We start from the raw sequence: 15,315 nt of genomic DNA on the forward strand, positions 1-15,315 counted from the left end.
AGGATATTCTTTTCTCTAGTACTTTCCCTGACATGTTGTCAGGGAAAGTACTAGAGGAAAATAACAGTCATCTAGTTGATTTAAAAATTTTGTTCCCCCTGTCGAGTTTCCTTCCCATTTACTCCAATCGATTAGAGGCAAATTGAAATCACCCATAATAAGGCATTGACGCTTACTTGCCCATTCCATTTGCATGTGGAGGCTTTTGTCATAATCTTCACAATCACCTGGTCTGTAGATTACTCCTACTCGCATTATACCTTTGTTTCCGACTATCTCACACCATACAGACTCTATACTAGCATGTGAAATGTCTGAATCCGGGAAAGCTATCGTCGCACTCAGGCTGCTTCTGATAAGAAGCATTACCCCACACCCCTTCTATCTAACCTATCCTTCCTAAATACATTATACAAGCCGTACTGAAACTCATCATCCCCAATTTCCGGGTGGCACCACGTCTCTGTAAGCCCTATTATGTCCGCGTTACTTGTTTTAACCAGCAGTTCGGGCGTTACTTGTTTTAACCAGCAGCATGAGCGCTTGTTTTAACCAGCGCTCATTTTATTGACGACACTTCTAACGTTACTGTATAAACAATTAAGATTTACTGTTCTTGTATATTTAACAACCCTAACACAACCCTTGAAGTTTTTTAGGCTCTCTTCCCTGATATTAGCTACCCGCTCACGTGAAACGTCTTTGCCCCCAGAACATCTAGATAATACTTCCAGTTGGGGTAACAGATAAGAACTCTTAAGGTATGTGCAAGAGTTACATTGACCAATATTATCAGATAAACGCGTGTCAGTATTACCCACATCCCCCCTAACTAGCAGTTTCCCTGAACCTTTAAGGTATCCTCAATAATATTGGCAAAAACCTTTGCGCCACCTTTGTTTAAGTGTATCCCGTCTCTACAAAACAAATTCCTTCTACCTACAAGTGTGGGCCATGCTGATAGAAATTTACCCCCTAAAGCCTTGCAGATTCCTTCAAGTCTTGAGTTAATCCACAAGGCTCTTAACATATAATACCTCCTATCGTGTCTGGGCAGAATTGCAGACACATAGACATTATGGCCTAGCTCGCGACATTTCCTCAGCATGGTCCTGTATTTTTCCAACAAATCGTCAGATCGTGTACGTTTAATATCATTTGTCCCCACATGTATAATAATATTTTCTTTACCCCCTTGAAAATCTGACAATCTGTTGGTGACATCATCAATAGTTGCTCCCAGCAGACATACCCTGGTTCTGCTCCACCTATCTTTATTACAAAAAATATTCCCCGTTTCCCTGACAACGGAATCTCCTAATAAAACAATGTCCTTTTTAACCAGAGTAGTTTGCACTTGGTTTTTCTGTTTTGAGGCTCGAATCGGGTGTGCATCACTTGGTAGATTGCTGGAGTTTTGAGTCCCTGACGAGCTCCCAGATGCATTATTCTCGAGGGCAAGCACTCGTTTTTTCAGGGACTCAAATTGTTCCCTCAGTGCACCAAATTGTAATTTAAGATCTGTGCACTCCTTACATCGATCACAAAGAAAAGAATCCCCAGGTGAGGTAGGATTAGTCACCACGTCGACCTTGGAAAACATTCCACAGGTTCCACAACGGATTAAATCATGACTCACCCGTAAATCGCCATCTGCTGTTTCCATATGAGTCACGATACCCTGTGACGTGTTTAAGGCAGATCTTGTAACTTCCATTATAAAATTAAAATTAAAAGGACCGGGTTCGAATCCCGTCGATGACGTGAGGAACTTTAATGGGCTTTTTCCCTCCGTGGCTGAGTTAGTCGATCTCAGGCGTGGATAGCAAGGTTTTTTCCCCAGAAACTGGGATTTTTCGTCCATCAAAACACAATTTACAAACACGTAAATGATTACATAAATAATTACATAAAAGTATATGTAATCATTTACGGGAGACCCTAATATAACAATTTTTGTACTTATTATTTATTATGAGTTTACCAATTATCGAAAAAAGGCGCGTAGCCACGAATTTGCCAAGGGCCCCGAAAACTAGCTACGCGTCTGCCTTAATCCTGCACAAATGCCTGGACTACACAAATGCCTACAGAAAATCCAGAACCTCGAGGCGTTCCTTTCTTGTTTCGGCCTTCACATCAATCCTGAGAAATCGAAACAGTTCACTTTCTCTCTCAAACGGAACCCAACAACGGTGCAACCAATCTAAGAGGATCCGCAATTTCTGCTGTTCAGCAACACACCGATCTGGGCGTTATTTTTGACCAAAAGCTCTCCTTTCTACCACACATACACCACCTCAAATAAAGTTCTGTCGACTCCGGTGGATGCTTAAGCAACAACTATGCATCTCCATGACCAGGCTGTTGGGTGCAGATATATTAAGACGTGTGTCTATCCGGTCATACTTTATGGCGCAGAAGTCTGGACCTCAACTGCCACAACACATCTGAGACGGATTTTCGCGGGCGAATTTTTGCTACTGAAGTGGGCCATATGGAAATTTCGGCTTCCCCCTGGACGACCAAGATGGCGGCAACTCTAAACATCAGACGTCTTTCTGCCATCATCCATGAGAGAAGACCCGTCTTTGCTGTAAAAATGATGGTTAGCATTATTTCGGAACCAGACTTCTGGGCTAACTATGGAGAATCCCTGTACCAACCCTTAGGGCAAATCCAGTTCTTCAGACCACCCCAAACCGGTTAAAGTTATCCGATCGGTTCTTACCCGTGCAAATGCTGCAGTTCATACACTGCTTGGACGGCGACCTCTACAAGTTCGCAGTCGATAAAAAATACAGGCAGAACTTCCTCCATCGACTTCCTTCTCAGGACTACGTCACAGGAAATTAGAACCTGCTCGCGAGCACCTGTCCATCACTACATTGTTCCAACTTTTTCCGCCTGCTCGGATGACTCCAGTACTGTAAAAAGACTGCTCCCTGGAGAATAATTTAACTTGATAACATGCTGTTGTGTACATATTTTCATATCTAAGTAATTCGATGTCAGTATGGATAAACGTCGTGAGTTAACCGACTTTGAAAGAGGGATAATAGTGGGTGCCCGAAGCATGGGTCACTCTATCGCGAAGGTTGTTCAGAAATTACACTGTTCCCGTTCGACAGTATCAAGAGTGCATCGGGAATACCCCATTTCCGGAATAAATCTCATCGTACACAGCGCTGTGGGCGGAAAAAGGTGGTTGATGTACGTGGCCGTCGACGTCTGTCTTGCAACCGGAGACATGTGGACATGTGTGTGTGTGTATAGGTAGGGTGGCTCCTAGAACATCCGTTCAAATCCACCACGTTTCTTTGTAAGTTGAACAGACTCTGCCAGCGTGTAATAGTGTAATGTTGGTGTAGTTAATGCATGTTGTGTTATGCTGACCTCTTGGCTACCTAGAAGCAGCTATCACCAGGAAGGCTGCGACTAGATACTCGTCCACACCACGGGGAAGGTTCCAGTAGAAGGGACGCATAAGGTCTCAGGTTATGAGACAACAAAAAAAAAAAAAAAAAAAAAACCTTTCTGGGGGCACAATCCAGGGTTAAAAAAAAAATAAATAAATAAAATTATATACATTAGCAAAGGCACATGATGCAAGAAAGCAACCTTATATAGCATCAACCAAAAAAAAAAAAAAAAAAACCCTCATTTCACCCATCCACTCGCTCCAAATCTTTGTCAAGTTCTGCCTTGAATTTATTTAAGCTATTCAACTTCTACAACGACAGATGACTTTTTGTTCCAGCAATCAACCGCCCGCTGGCTAAAGGCAGACTTCCGAACATCTATCCTACAACTGTCTTTCCTCAATTTGAATTTATGCCCTCTCAGAAGATTATTCTGAGCAAGAGGAAGAATCCCATCAGCATTGAGCATGCTCAACCTATTCAAGGTTTTATACACCTCAATCAGATCACCTCGCAGGTGCCTAGTTTCCAGACACTATAATTTGCAAAACTTAAGCCTTTCTTCGTAAGAGCAACCCTTTGTTCCATTCACTAATCTTGTTGCCCTTCCTGTACTCGTTCCAACAGCTCTACATCCTTCTTAAAATGAGGCCTCTAGACCTGTATACAGTACTCAAGGTGTGGCCAGACCATCTAGCAGGGATAATCACCTCCTTATCACTGCTAGAAAATTTCCTGTATACCGTTGACAAGACACCGTGAGCTACTCTTGTAGACCGTCTGCACTGCTCAGAAAACTTCATATCTTCCCGCACAGTTACCCCCAGGTCACTGACACTGCTAGAGAATGAAAAGGAATCTGGGGTTACTGCTTCCCATATGTAGTACTTTACATTTGTCAATGTTAAACTTCATTTGCCACCTCTCAGCCCATCTGCTCAACTTTTCTAGATCCTGTTGCAGCAGCGTACTGTCATTAGTGTCATTAACAACCCTGCCAACCTTCGTATTGTCTGCAAACTTGGACATTAAGCCTGATATACCATCATCAATTTCATTTATAAATACAGAAAACAACAATGGACCCAACACTGAACCCCGAGGGACTCCACTAATAACATTAGTCCACGAGAGCAGTGTCCATTGATTACCACTCTGTCTTATCCCACTCAACCATCCCTTTATTCATAGCAGCAATTTGCCTCTAGTGCCACACTGTTCCAATTTGTGCAGCAGTCTGACATGTGCAACAGTATCAAAGGCTTTCCAAATATATGATATCAAAGTTATTCTTTGCATCCAATTCCTTTGTGACTACATCGTAGTATCCAATCAAATTGGTCAGACAAGGCTTATCCACGCTGTGTCCGCGCTATATATATATATAATAATAATAACAAAAAATAAATAAATTTAAAAATATATGTACAGTATATAAAAAAAAAATCCTCATCACCACCATTAGTCTCTTGAGCATTCTGGACATACTTAAATAATCTTTCCAACGCACTATTCTGGTTCAACTGTTTAACAGGCGTTTTCTCAATTCGAAGGCTCCCTTTGTAAAATCCTGGAATAATTGAAATACACTCCTATTAGATAAGAATATCTCTTCCTGACCTAACTCATTCTCAGCAATGATTTCTCTGTTTATTTCCCCTGACACTAACATAAATTGTACAAACATATAACGTATGGTGCTAACTTTCAACCTCGCCACAAAAACAGAGATCTGTATCCGAAAGTCCCAACTGAAATATCTTCGCTTTCATCGAGCCGTGACCTGTTATTACAAACGATATCCGTAAACTTAGGTAAACCAGCTTCGAACTGTTCTGTCACTTAAAATGGTAACATCCGGAATAAATTTCTTTGTCACTCGACCAGAAGATACAGTGCCCCATCTTGTTTGCCACAAGTTAACGATCTCATTTAAACATCATCTCTTCTCTTCTCCCTCTTAATGTCAGAATTTAAATCAAATTCTATGCCAAGTCTAGTAGGTATTTTCTTCTTAATGCCATAGCACAGCCCTCGATAAGCCACGAATAAATCCAAGGGGACTGCCCCAGCCATTACTTGAAGTGCAGTCTTAGCTACAGTTCTACATATCCTTAATATACTGAGAAGCATAGTTCTTTGCATCATCATCATCATCATCATCAGCCATTTTCAATCCACTGCAGGATGAAGGCCTCTCCAGCAACTTTCCAGTTCTTTCTGTTTTGAGCACTGGCCATCCATTTACTACTCAAAAACTCATGAATTTCATCTATCCATCTCCGCCTTTGTCTTCCAGGTTTTCTTCTAGCTCCTCTTGGGTACCATTCTGTTATTTTCTTAGTCCATCTGTCATCATGTCTTCGAGCTATGTGTCCTGCCCAAGACCATTTTAGTTCTTTAGTTTTGATAAGAATGTCCTTTACTTGAGTTTGCTGCCTAATCCATGTGTTTCTCTTCTTATCTAACAGTCTGATTCCCAATATAATTCGTTCCATTCTTCGCTGTGTAGTTCTTAACTTCTCTTCCATTCTTTTGGTTTTGAGTTCTTTGCAGTGAGTTTAATTTAGCCTGAAATCTAACAAGAGCCACTCTGTGAGACCAAACTCCCACTGCATGCGTAACCATAGGCAGAAACACCACTTTATAATATAGAAACAAAGTTTTATTAGAGACACCCCAATCTGCTTTTTATACTCTTATAATATAACCGGCAAATTTCCTGATCTTGTTATGTAGATGGGTTATATGCGCATAATAAGACAACTTTTGATCAATAAAGAGCCCCAAGTATTTAGTTTCAGACACCATAGTCAACAGTCTCCCATTTAATTTTATTTGCTGCGGTCGTCCCAAATAAAGTTTTGTTTTAAAAACTGGGCGGAATAAATCTCATCGTATACAGCGCTGTGGGCGGAGAAAGGTGGTGGTGGATGAACGTGGCTGTTGACTGTCAACCGGAGAGTGTTTCAGCCAACCGGAGAGTGTAGAGTGTGTTTAGTGTCAAATGGCACCAGGGGTTCCCCCATCTCCGCGTACTGTACATTGTGAGTGTGAAACAGAACACTGTCAATGCCAGAGGTTTAAAAGTGTATGGATTTTGTACCTGTGTAGTGTCGTGTACCGTTGTTTCTCCGGTCATTTAGCCGCTGGGCCCCTAATGGGACCAAACGTTGTCCATACTCCGCCTCGTGGAGACAGACCAAGTACACCAGTATTATAGTTATTTACTCTGTCAGGTCCTACAACCTAATTTCCTGAGATTTCAGTGGCTAGAACCTAAAAAAAAAATAAAATAAAATAAAAAAACCGTTATAGATAGGGTCAGACAAAAGAAGTACTATTTTTACGAATTGATGTTATTACGTTTTTGGGTGTAGGGCTCAAGCAATTTAGAGATGATTCGGACACTAGTAATTATAAGTTAGAGGGAGGGGTTGGGAGATTGAAGACTGGGGGAAAAGACAGAGATAAGGATTCCATAGAGAACATGACCCCCAAATCAGTGGAGCAGGTCCATGCCTCACCAGAGGGAAAAGAGGGGCGGCGAGGGGGAAGACCAGGAGGCACCTCCCCCTCCCGCCCAGAGAGTGGAGGCAAAGGACCACGCAAGGCAGCGTGCTTAGGAAGGCCTAATGGAAGCATTTGAGCTGTGCTGGTGGTTGAGTCACTCCTGAAATGAACCAAGGAAGAAGTTGTATGGCACTATTCCGGCGGAGATTTACGGTTCAGGTAAAGTTCGTTGCCCGGCATAGAGAACTTTGTCAAACTTGGAATAGGCGCGGTAATGTTGTTGCTCGTATTCCAGAAGATGGTTTTCTTGATCCTGCGGAAGGTAATGAATCTGTGTGATGAGAATGCGTCGAAGATCTTCGTAAAGCGGGCAATGGTACATAAGGTGGTTCCAGGTTTCCTGGGATCCACAGTTACACAGAGGGTTGTCTGTTATATGGAAACAAGTCAGTTTTGCACGAATGGAACCGTGCCCTGTGAGAAGGAAGGTGGTTTGTAGGGCTGGGGAGAACCATGTCGGGCATTTGGGATAAACTGTTTGGACTTCTGGAAGAAATTTTCGGGTTATCGCTCCGTTTGTAGACTCCGTCCACCTAGTCTGCCAGAATTGCGTTAAATGGGTGATAAGTCTCTTTTCTTCTGCAGTCCTGTTTTTGAGTGGATCAGAGATGAAGTCTAATATTGTGTCTGATTTTCCTTTGGAGAGTTGATAGAGTAGACCTGTGGGGACAATTTCTAGGTCTAAAGGTAGTGCACCTGCTAGGACTTGCAGGGCATGGGTGGAGACTGTACGACAAGCTCTTGTTATTTCTAGGAGGATAAAGCGCTGGATGGTTTCTAGCTTTCGGCGATTGACAACAGTCTGCGTCTTTTCGAACCACACATCGGAGGCGTAAGTGATGGCAGGGATAAAAACGGTCTTATAAAGGAGCGCCAGGGTTCGCTTATTGAGGCCCCAGTCCCGCCGGGTTACCATGGCCACTAGGGCAGTGTAGTTTGTGATCTTCTTACGTAGGTTGACAAGATGCCGTAGGAACGATAGATTTTTAATGATAGATTTCGAACGATAGATTTCATTAACTTTTCTAAAAAAATATTTTCTTGTTAATAAGTCCACAAAAGATTAAAAACATAGGTCAGAAGTCCAATTTTTTAAAAATGTTTAAGCTGACAAGACACTTGGGAATCACATATGATGCCTGAACGTATTACAAAAAACGATTGTGCATCACATGTGATTCCCTGGACAGTGAACGTGTTATGGTGGCCGAGTGTCCTGGGTCGACTCAGATGAACCAACTTCCCGGAGAATCTATATAGCTGCATCGGTAGCTATCTTTCAGATCGAAACATCATGGTGAAGACCCCCTACAGTCACGTTTTAAGACATATATACCGAGGCTGCCCGCAGGATTCCATTCTAGGGCCTCTGCTCTGGAACTAAGTCCTGGATGACTTCTTGAACATCGACCTTGGAGAAGTCCAAACACAAGCGTACGCGGATGACCTGATCTTGATGCTGGGGGCAGACTCCAGGGCTTTCTTAGAGACCTATGCAAATCGTGCGCTGACAGTGGTACAAGAATGGGCTCATAACTGCTAACACCTGCTAAGACCTGCTCTGTCTTACTGACGGGCACGCTTGCACCAACCAGACCGCCGCAGATAAAGATCCATGGCACTACCATAAAACTGCAAGCCGAAATGAAATACCTTGGAGTAGTCATCGACAAAAATCTATCGTTCCTACGGCATCTTGTCAACCTACGTAAGAAGATCACAAACTACACTGCCCTAGTGGGCAGTGTAGTGGGATGGAAATACCCATGGAACGCTTTCGTGAGCTAGTGGATTCAGTGCCTCGCCGTGTGACTGCCCTTATCCGGGCGAAAGGTAGTCTTACCCGTTACTAGGTAGGTATCCCATGATTTCTGTCGACTCAGTGTAGTATACTTTGCTTTTTTTATTAGCTTTGGTTAATTTAGAGGTTATATTGTTATTTGGGGTTATATTGATATTGTTACTAATATTGATATTGTTACTAATATTTGATATAACATATTATTGATATTTGAAGTTATATTGTTCGTTTATTATTAGTTTTTAAAAAAAAGGATGAAGAAATTACCTTGTTTCCTGAAAAGTAGTTTTTATAAAATCAGTGGCTGAATAAAAATGCATTGAATCTGATGCGAACGCAAAAAGTTGCAAGAGATATCTTGAAACTTATAATTTGAGTTGCATGTGTTAGGAAACTGTCGCTTAAATCTACCCTATCCAAATATGGGAACAGCTGTTAAAAAGAACAATAGGTCAAGGGAGAATTATGGGAATGAATTAACTTCGTATTATATTGTTATTTATTTATGTATACTGAAACCTATAAATAGGTTTCAGTATACATAAATATTATCAGTTGTTTTCCAGTATGAAAAGTTTAATACTGCTATCAGTATTTCTGCTCACAGCCATTGGTACCTCTTTCAAAAATAGAATTACCAGCTTAAAAAAATAAAATCATACATTTTCTTTTCTATTCGTTTCTTTACCAAATCAAATAAATTTCGATTTCTTGAAAAAGTGATTTTTTGTTCTTTTTTCATTTCTTTTCTTTTGAGCAGGATGCAACGTCACCATCGATGCTGCTAAAGTGACAGAAGGTGCTATTACCTCTGATTCTTCTTGGAATTCAGTGGTATCTTCCATGCTGTGCATATTTACTGTAGTTGTCTCTAGAGGGAGCTATGTGTACTTATCAGTAGAAAGTATATCAATGGAACGTGACTGTAAACAAGAAGCTCTGACGATTTCTCCGCTTCTGCACCAAGGTTCTGTGTTCCAATTGTGTAACACAATTGGAAGTGTTCCCGGTTCCCAAAGGACGTTGATATCTTTAGGTCACGAAGTTATGCTAGCCTTCCGATCATCAGGGGAATTAAAGCCAAGAGGTCGTTTTCTTGTTCTGTACAACGTGGTCCGACCCTGTTCCGAATACAGGGTCGCCACAGCCATTAGCGATATATGCATCAAAACTTCTGTGAACGTATCCGAAGATATGTGTTTTCATTTTCTTCACGTGCCTTTAAACCATACTTTATGGTTAACCATAATGCATTCTACTCAGCCAAACAGGACATCTTGTGAACGAGGTTATGCACAAATCCATATTGGGGACAAGTCTCTGACTGTGTGTGATTCTTGGACAAGCAAAACATCTCAGCCGCTCCCCACTACAGTACTACTCCGGTTGTACGTAAAGCGCCATCTGCTGGAAAATCCCAATATCCATTTTTGCCTGCGCCATCAGATAACGTCAGCTAACGACTCGATTTATGGGTGTGATTACGGTTGGATAGAAGGCGATCTTTATTGTTACAGTGTTGATTTGACTTCACTCTCCTGGCATGATGCCAACGCTATGTGCCAGTCACGAGGAGGACACCTAGCTAGTGTGACAAGTGCTGATATTGAATCTCTACTGGGCAACTACTTGAGCAGCAGGTAAGTTACTCTGAGCGTTTTCCATTTAATATTGCAAAGTGTTTCTCTGCTTTACGTGCAGGTTCCTCCAGATATAATTCGTTCCTCTCACTCCGTTTCCCCTTTATTTGTGGACAAATGAGCCTCACAAAGTTTACTTGAGTTTTGAATTAGAAAATAACTATTAGCTCTGTGCGAAACATTTAAACCACCTGTTCTCTTTCACAATTTGCAACTTTCCTTCGCATACACGCAGTCCAGAGGGTTGCATTTAATATGAATGCGCACTTGAAGTTTCCATGTATCGTGGTTTGAGTTATTAGTGTTTATCTCAAAGGGAGAGAATATCAGATTTAAAAAAAAAAAAACCATACACATCAAAATACACTGGTGTTCAAAGGAAGTGCATCACCTAGGAATTTCACCTAACCCATTTTCGCGATGGTATGTTACATTAATGACCAGCATCACAAATAGAAATATAAACAAAAGATATTTATTAATAGTTAAGACAAAGCTAAGTAATATTTGACAGGTGCTCTCGAAACATTCCAAAATGAACATTTGTCGTGTTTACCAAGTTTTGGTAAACACGACAATTATGGCTGAAATGTTATCAGAAGCCCTCAATTTGCTTCAGTTTATTATTTTAAATAGAAAGCAAAATGAAAAGTTCACCAGGTGCAAACTAATATTTAGTTGAACCGCCTCTGGCCTTGATGACAGCAGCATACCGTCGAGGCATTGAAAATATCGATTTCTGAAGATAATCAACCGATAGTTCGTGGTTCCAAACACGAATTATGGCTTCCTGAAGTTCACGAAGGGTCTTTGGTTTCTTTCTGGAAACTGCAGATTCCACACGATGCCAACAGTTCTCTATAACATTCAGGTCCGGGCTGTTTCCTGGCCAGCTATGAGTTGTAATGGACCGTTCTTCCAACCATTTTTTCACCTGTAACAAACGTAAACACATTACTGTCGAACATGCAGAAACGAAGCTAAAGTAACTACAGAAGTGCCTACTTACACTTTTCGCCCGATGACGAGGAGCAGAGTCGTCCTGAAAGATGCAGTTACTTGGCAGGTTGAAATGGTCTCTAATGGTTGGCAGCAATTTGCCTTCAAATATAGCCAGGTATCCATTGGCATTTACGGTACGTTTTATAAACTGCAGGTGATATGAAATGCACCCCTATATCATTTGGCTGGTAGGGAATTTCGCTGTAGACACCATACAGTCTGGATAGTATTCTTCACCACGTCTACGGTGAATCGTTTGTCTACCATCAGAGCCATGCAGGTTCAATTTCTTCTCATCTGAGAAAATAACTGACTTAAACTGCTCGGGGGTCCATTTGACATGCTCCTTACACCAAATTAATTGGGCCTTCTTCATTTATTGTGTGAGGAGGGGCTTCTTTTTAAGACGACGGGCTACAAGTCCATTTTTGAAGAGGCGTTTTTTGACTGTTACTGCACTTGCTACCACTCCTGCATGTTCTTCACATTCTCTTTTCAGCTCAGCCAAAGAAGCTTTATGGTTTTTAAGGCATAGCGCTTCAAAACGCGGTCCTGTTTTGGCGTAGAGACTCGTTTGCGTCCGGTTCCTTTTTTTTCTATCAGCAGAACCAGTATTCTTGAGTTTGGAAAGAAATCTACTTACTGTCGACCGATTACAAGACACTCTATAAACAGTATGACGGGAAGAACATCCTTCCTCACGTAACAATAGCACTCTTTCTTCGTGATGTCAACTGCACGTAACTCGCCATCCTGACACAAGCAGGGAATGACTGCAACTCTTGCAGAGCGTGCTTATATAGCTGAAAGTAACAGCTGATCTAATATTATTATTATTACCATCAGTTTATTAACACAAGGTTCACCCCCCCCCCCTGTACAGCTAGTGGGCTAAGAGGGTGTACAGAAATTTTGAAATATACATTATACACTTTTATGCAAATTTTAAGATCTTTACAATATAATTATTGTATAATAACTATTAAATAGATATATACATTTACTTAATTGTATTCACTTTGAAATAACATAGATCTTAATAATTGAAGAGTTAAATACACAGGTTGACTTCTTTATCAGCAACTAACATAACAGATTTATTTATTTTCATTTATTTTGTAGTGTTCAATGGTGTTACATGGGAACATTCCTTTTAGGGAGTCCAAGTTTGATAGCTTCATCCTAAGTGGGTGATGGCTTCTATTTCTTCCTCTTGTTAGTGCGATGATATCGTCTATTGATGGGGCATCAATCTGGCAAGTTAGCAGCTTGGTGAGTGTTGACAGATTTTTTTTGAGGACAGTGAGCGTCCAGGAGGTCATGCCTAGGTTGACTAGGAGAATGGATTTCGAATGGTGAGCGGATTCCCTCCCAGACGGTTCAGCCACCGCAGAATGTAATATTCCATTGACAGGAATTTGTTACATCGAGTGGTAGATGCAGAGGACCAGATTTCTGAGGCTTATAGTGGTATTGATGAGAGACATCTATTAATGTATTGTCCAATCAGTTTGGTGTTGTGACAGCCTGCGAGCTCCTGGCGGATAGCCTAGAAAGCAGCATAGGTCTTCTTTTTTGCCTCTAGGAAGTGTTTCTTGAAATTTAAGTCTTCATTCCAGGTTAGTCCCAGGTCAGTATGAGATGAAACTCTGGGGACTGACTCACCATTAACTGTAATTCGAATGTCATTCTTGACCTTCCTCTTCATGATTGTCATGTCGGCTGACTTGGCATTGTTGAGTTGGAGTCCAGCTCGCTGTAAAAAGCCAATTAACTGTTGAATTTGCTTGTAGGTTTCATTATTAATTTCTTGTATTTGTTTGAGGTCTTTTGAATTGATAAAGAATTTTAGATCATCAGCGAAGGAGCTAAAATTTGGATTTTTTGCGAGGAATGGTTCAAGTAGGATTGAAAAGAGGGTTGTCGACATCACCCCACCTCAAGGTGGGGTGATGTCGACAACCCTCTTTGCAATAATAAGATTTCCAGATTTCCGGTATGGTGCCTGTCTTTAGAATCTTCTGGAAGATATTTAAGAGAAGATCCACAATGTACACAGGGCACGCCTTAACTATAAACAGTGGTATACCGTCAGGGCCCTTAGTAGCTTTGTTGGACAGGACATTTCCCACGTCGATGAGCTGCTGCTTAGTGATAATAACATCATCCATGGCAGAAAGAGTTTTCTGGTTTACACTAGGTAGGGTTGAAACTTCAGTGGTCGCATCTTGATGATCGAAAGATATGCGAGTCCACTCCGCAAATAGCTTTTCATCCAAGTTGAGATGGTTGTTGCACTTTGGGAAAATTCTCCTGGATTTTGTAATTTGGGATAATATATACTGTTGATGTGCTTCTCTCTTGAAGCGAAGGAAACGAGCTCTCTCTCTTTTAAAGGTTTCGTGGTCTGTGCTGCTTCTCTATTTTAACCATTTTCTATATGCCCTCTGCTTACTTCTAAAGGCAATTTTCATATCCGGATGGAACTACCGCTGGGTTCTCTCAGTAATTCTTCCTTGTTTAGACGCTCCGATCGTGGTGATATGTCTCAGCTGGGGTCTGGATTGCCTCTTCAACAGATAGTGAAGATAAATTATCCCAATCAATGGTGGAGAGATGGTTGATAACTATTTCAAGTTTCAGGAATTTTGGAGAAAAAATCAGATCAGAGTGAGTATCCGAATAGTAATTTCTAATTTTCTTTCGCGATAACGTTGGTATGGAGAAGGTACAGGTGAGTGATCTGATGAGAATGAGAAAGGGTTGGGTATGTTATTACAGTTGGGGAAGTTGTGGAATACTAGGTGTAAAGCTTGACCTTTTCTCGTTGGCGGTGTAATATGTCTCCTGAGGTCTAAAGAATTCAAGGTTAACGTTAAGTCTTGTAGAGGTTTTACATGTCTTGGGACTGGCATATTGAAGTCTCCCCCTACAACAGTTTGTTGAGCAGGGGCTAAGCTTGTTACTAACCAGGTCTGGAGTTCAATCCCTGTAACTTCGGAATGGTCAGGAGGGAGGTAAACCAAACAGAGTTGTATTTTCACTTGTCGGTTCACCAGTGTTACACACAAAGCTTCAAAGTTGTTAGACTGGCTTAGTTTAACTCTTGTCGCCTGCCACTGGATTGGAAAGAATTTTGGACACCCCCCTCCTCTTCACATACCTCCGATACCTTTGTAAGGGGTAGTTTGAAGAAGTATATCAATTTGTCGCTCATTTGTCAGCCAGGTCTCCGTTAAACAGATGAGATCAGTTTCTCTGAGAGATAAAAGCTTTTGGAGGGAGTGGAGCTTATTAGATAAACTCCTAACATTTTGTAGGAAATATCGCAATTGCATAGTTTTTGATTCAGTCTCCAAACTAACCATTAGTTGCTACGTTGGATTAGATTGCGAGTTTTGTCTGTGCGCCCTCACGGGGCGTCTTTCTTTAAAAAGCTTAACCAGTGTTCCTGGAGGCCAGTTCTTCTGGTTCATGACAGTATTAGTCGCGTTAGATGTACATATCACTAGGAAGGAAGCATAGCATGGGTGTTTGGTTCTTAATTTCTTGACGTCCACTTCAAACCCATATTCCATCAAAAAGAGACTTTTAATACTCTCTGTTCTTGTCTCAGGGCCCAGTCTGGATACGAAGATCCTTTCTCTGTTGCGAACAGCTGATATATGATATATGTCCGACAGTCTTCTTGCCTGAGTAATGAATGGGAGGTTTGTATCAACTGATACATTAGTAGTTCGCTGAGAGAGACTAGGTTTAGAAGGGACATGCTTAATTTTTTTACTTTGGTTTTCGACTAGGGGAATTTGGACTCTCTCCGCAAATGTGGGATGCTCAATTAAAGTCGAATACGTTATGCTTGTTTTAGGACTTACAG

At 41.3% G+C, this 15,315-nt stretch overlaps 1 protein-coding gene across 1 annotated transcript in view; it reads left to right on the forward strand.

Annotated features, from left to right (window-relative positions):
• LOC150080917 (uncharacterized) overlaps positions 1-15,315 on the forward strand; it is a 408,289-nt gene that overhangs the window by 137,471 nt on the left and 255,503 nt on the right. The window contains exon 5 of the mRNA XM_090380855.1: positions 9,557-10,436. Within this exon, the coding sequence (XP_090236981.1) occupies positions 9,557-10,436 (880 nt within the window). The remainder of the gene's footprint in view (positions 1-9,556; positions 10,437-15,315) is intronic.

Source organism: Mastigoproctus giganteus, chromosome 9, assembly GCF_048544385.1.
Source record: "Mastigoproctus giganteus isolate SK-2022 chromosome 9, ASM4854438v1, whole genome shotgun sequence".
Classification (NCBI taxonomy): Eukaryota; Metazoa; Arthropoda; class Arachnida; order Uropygi; family Thelyphonidae; genus Mastigoproctus; species Mastigoproctus giganteus.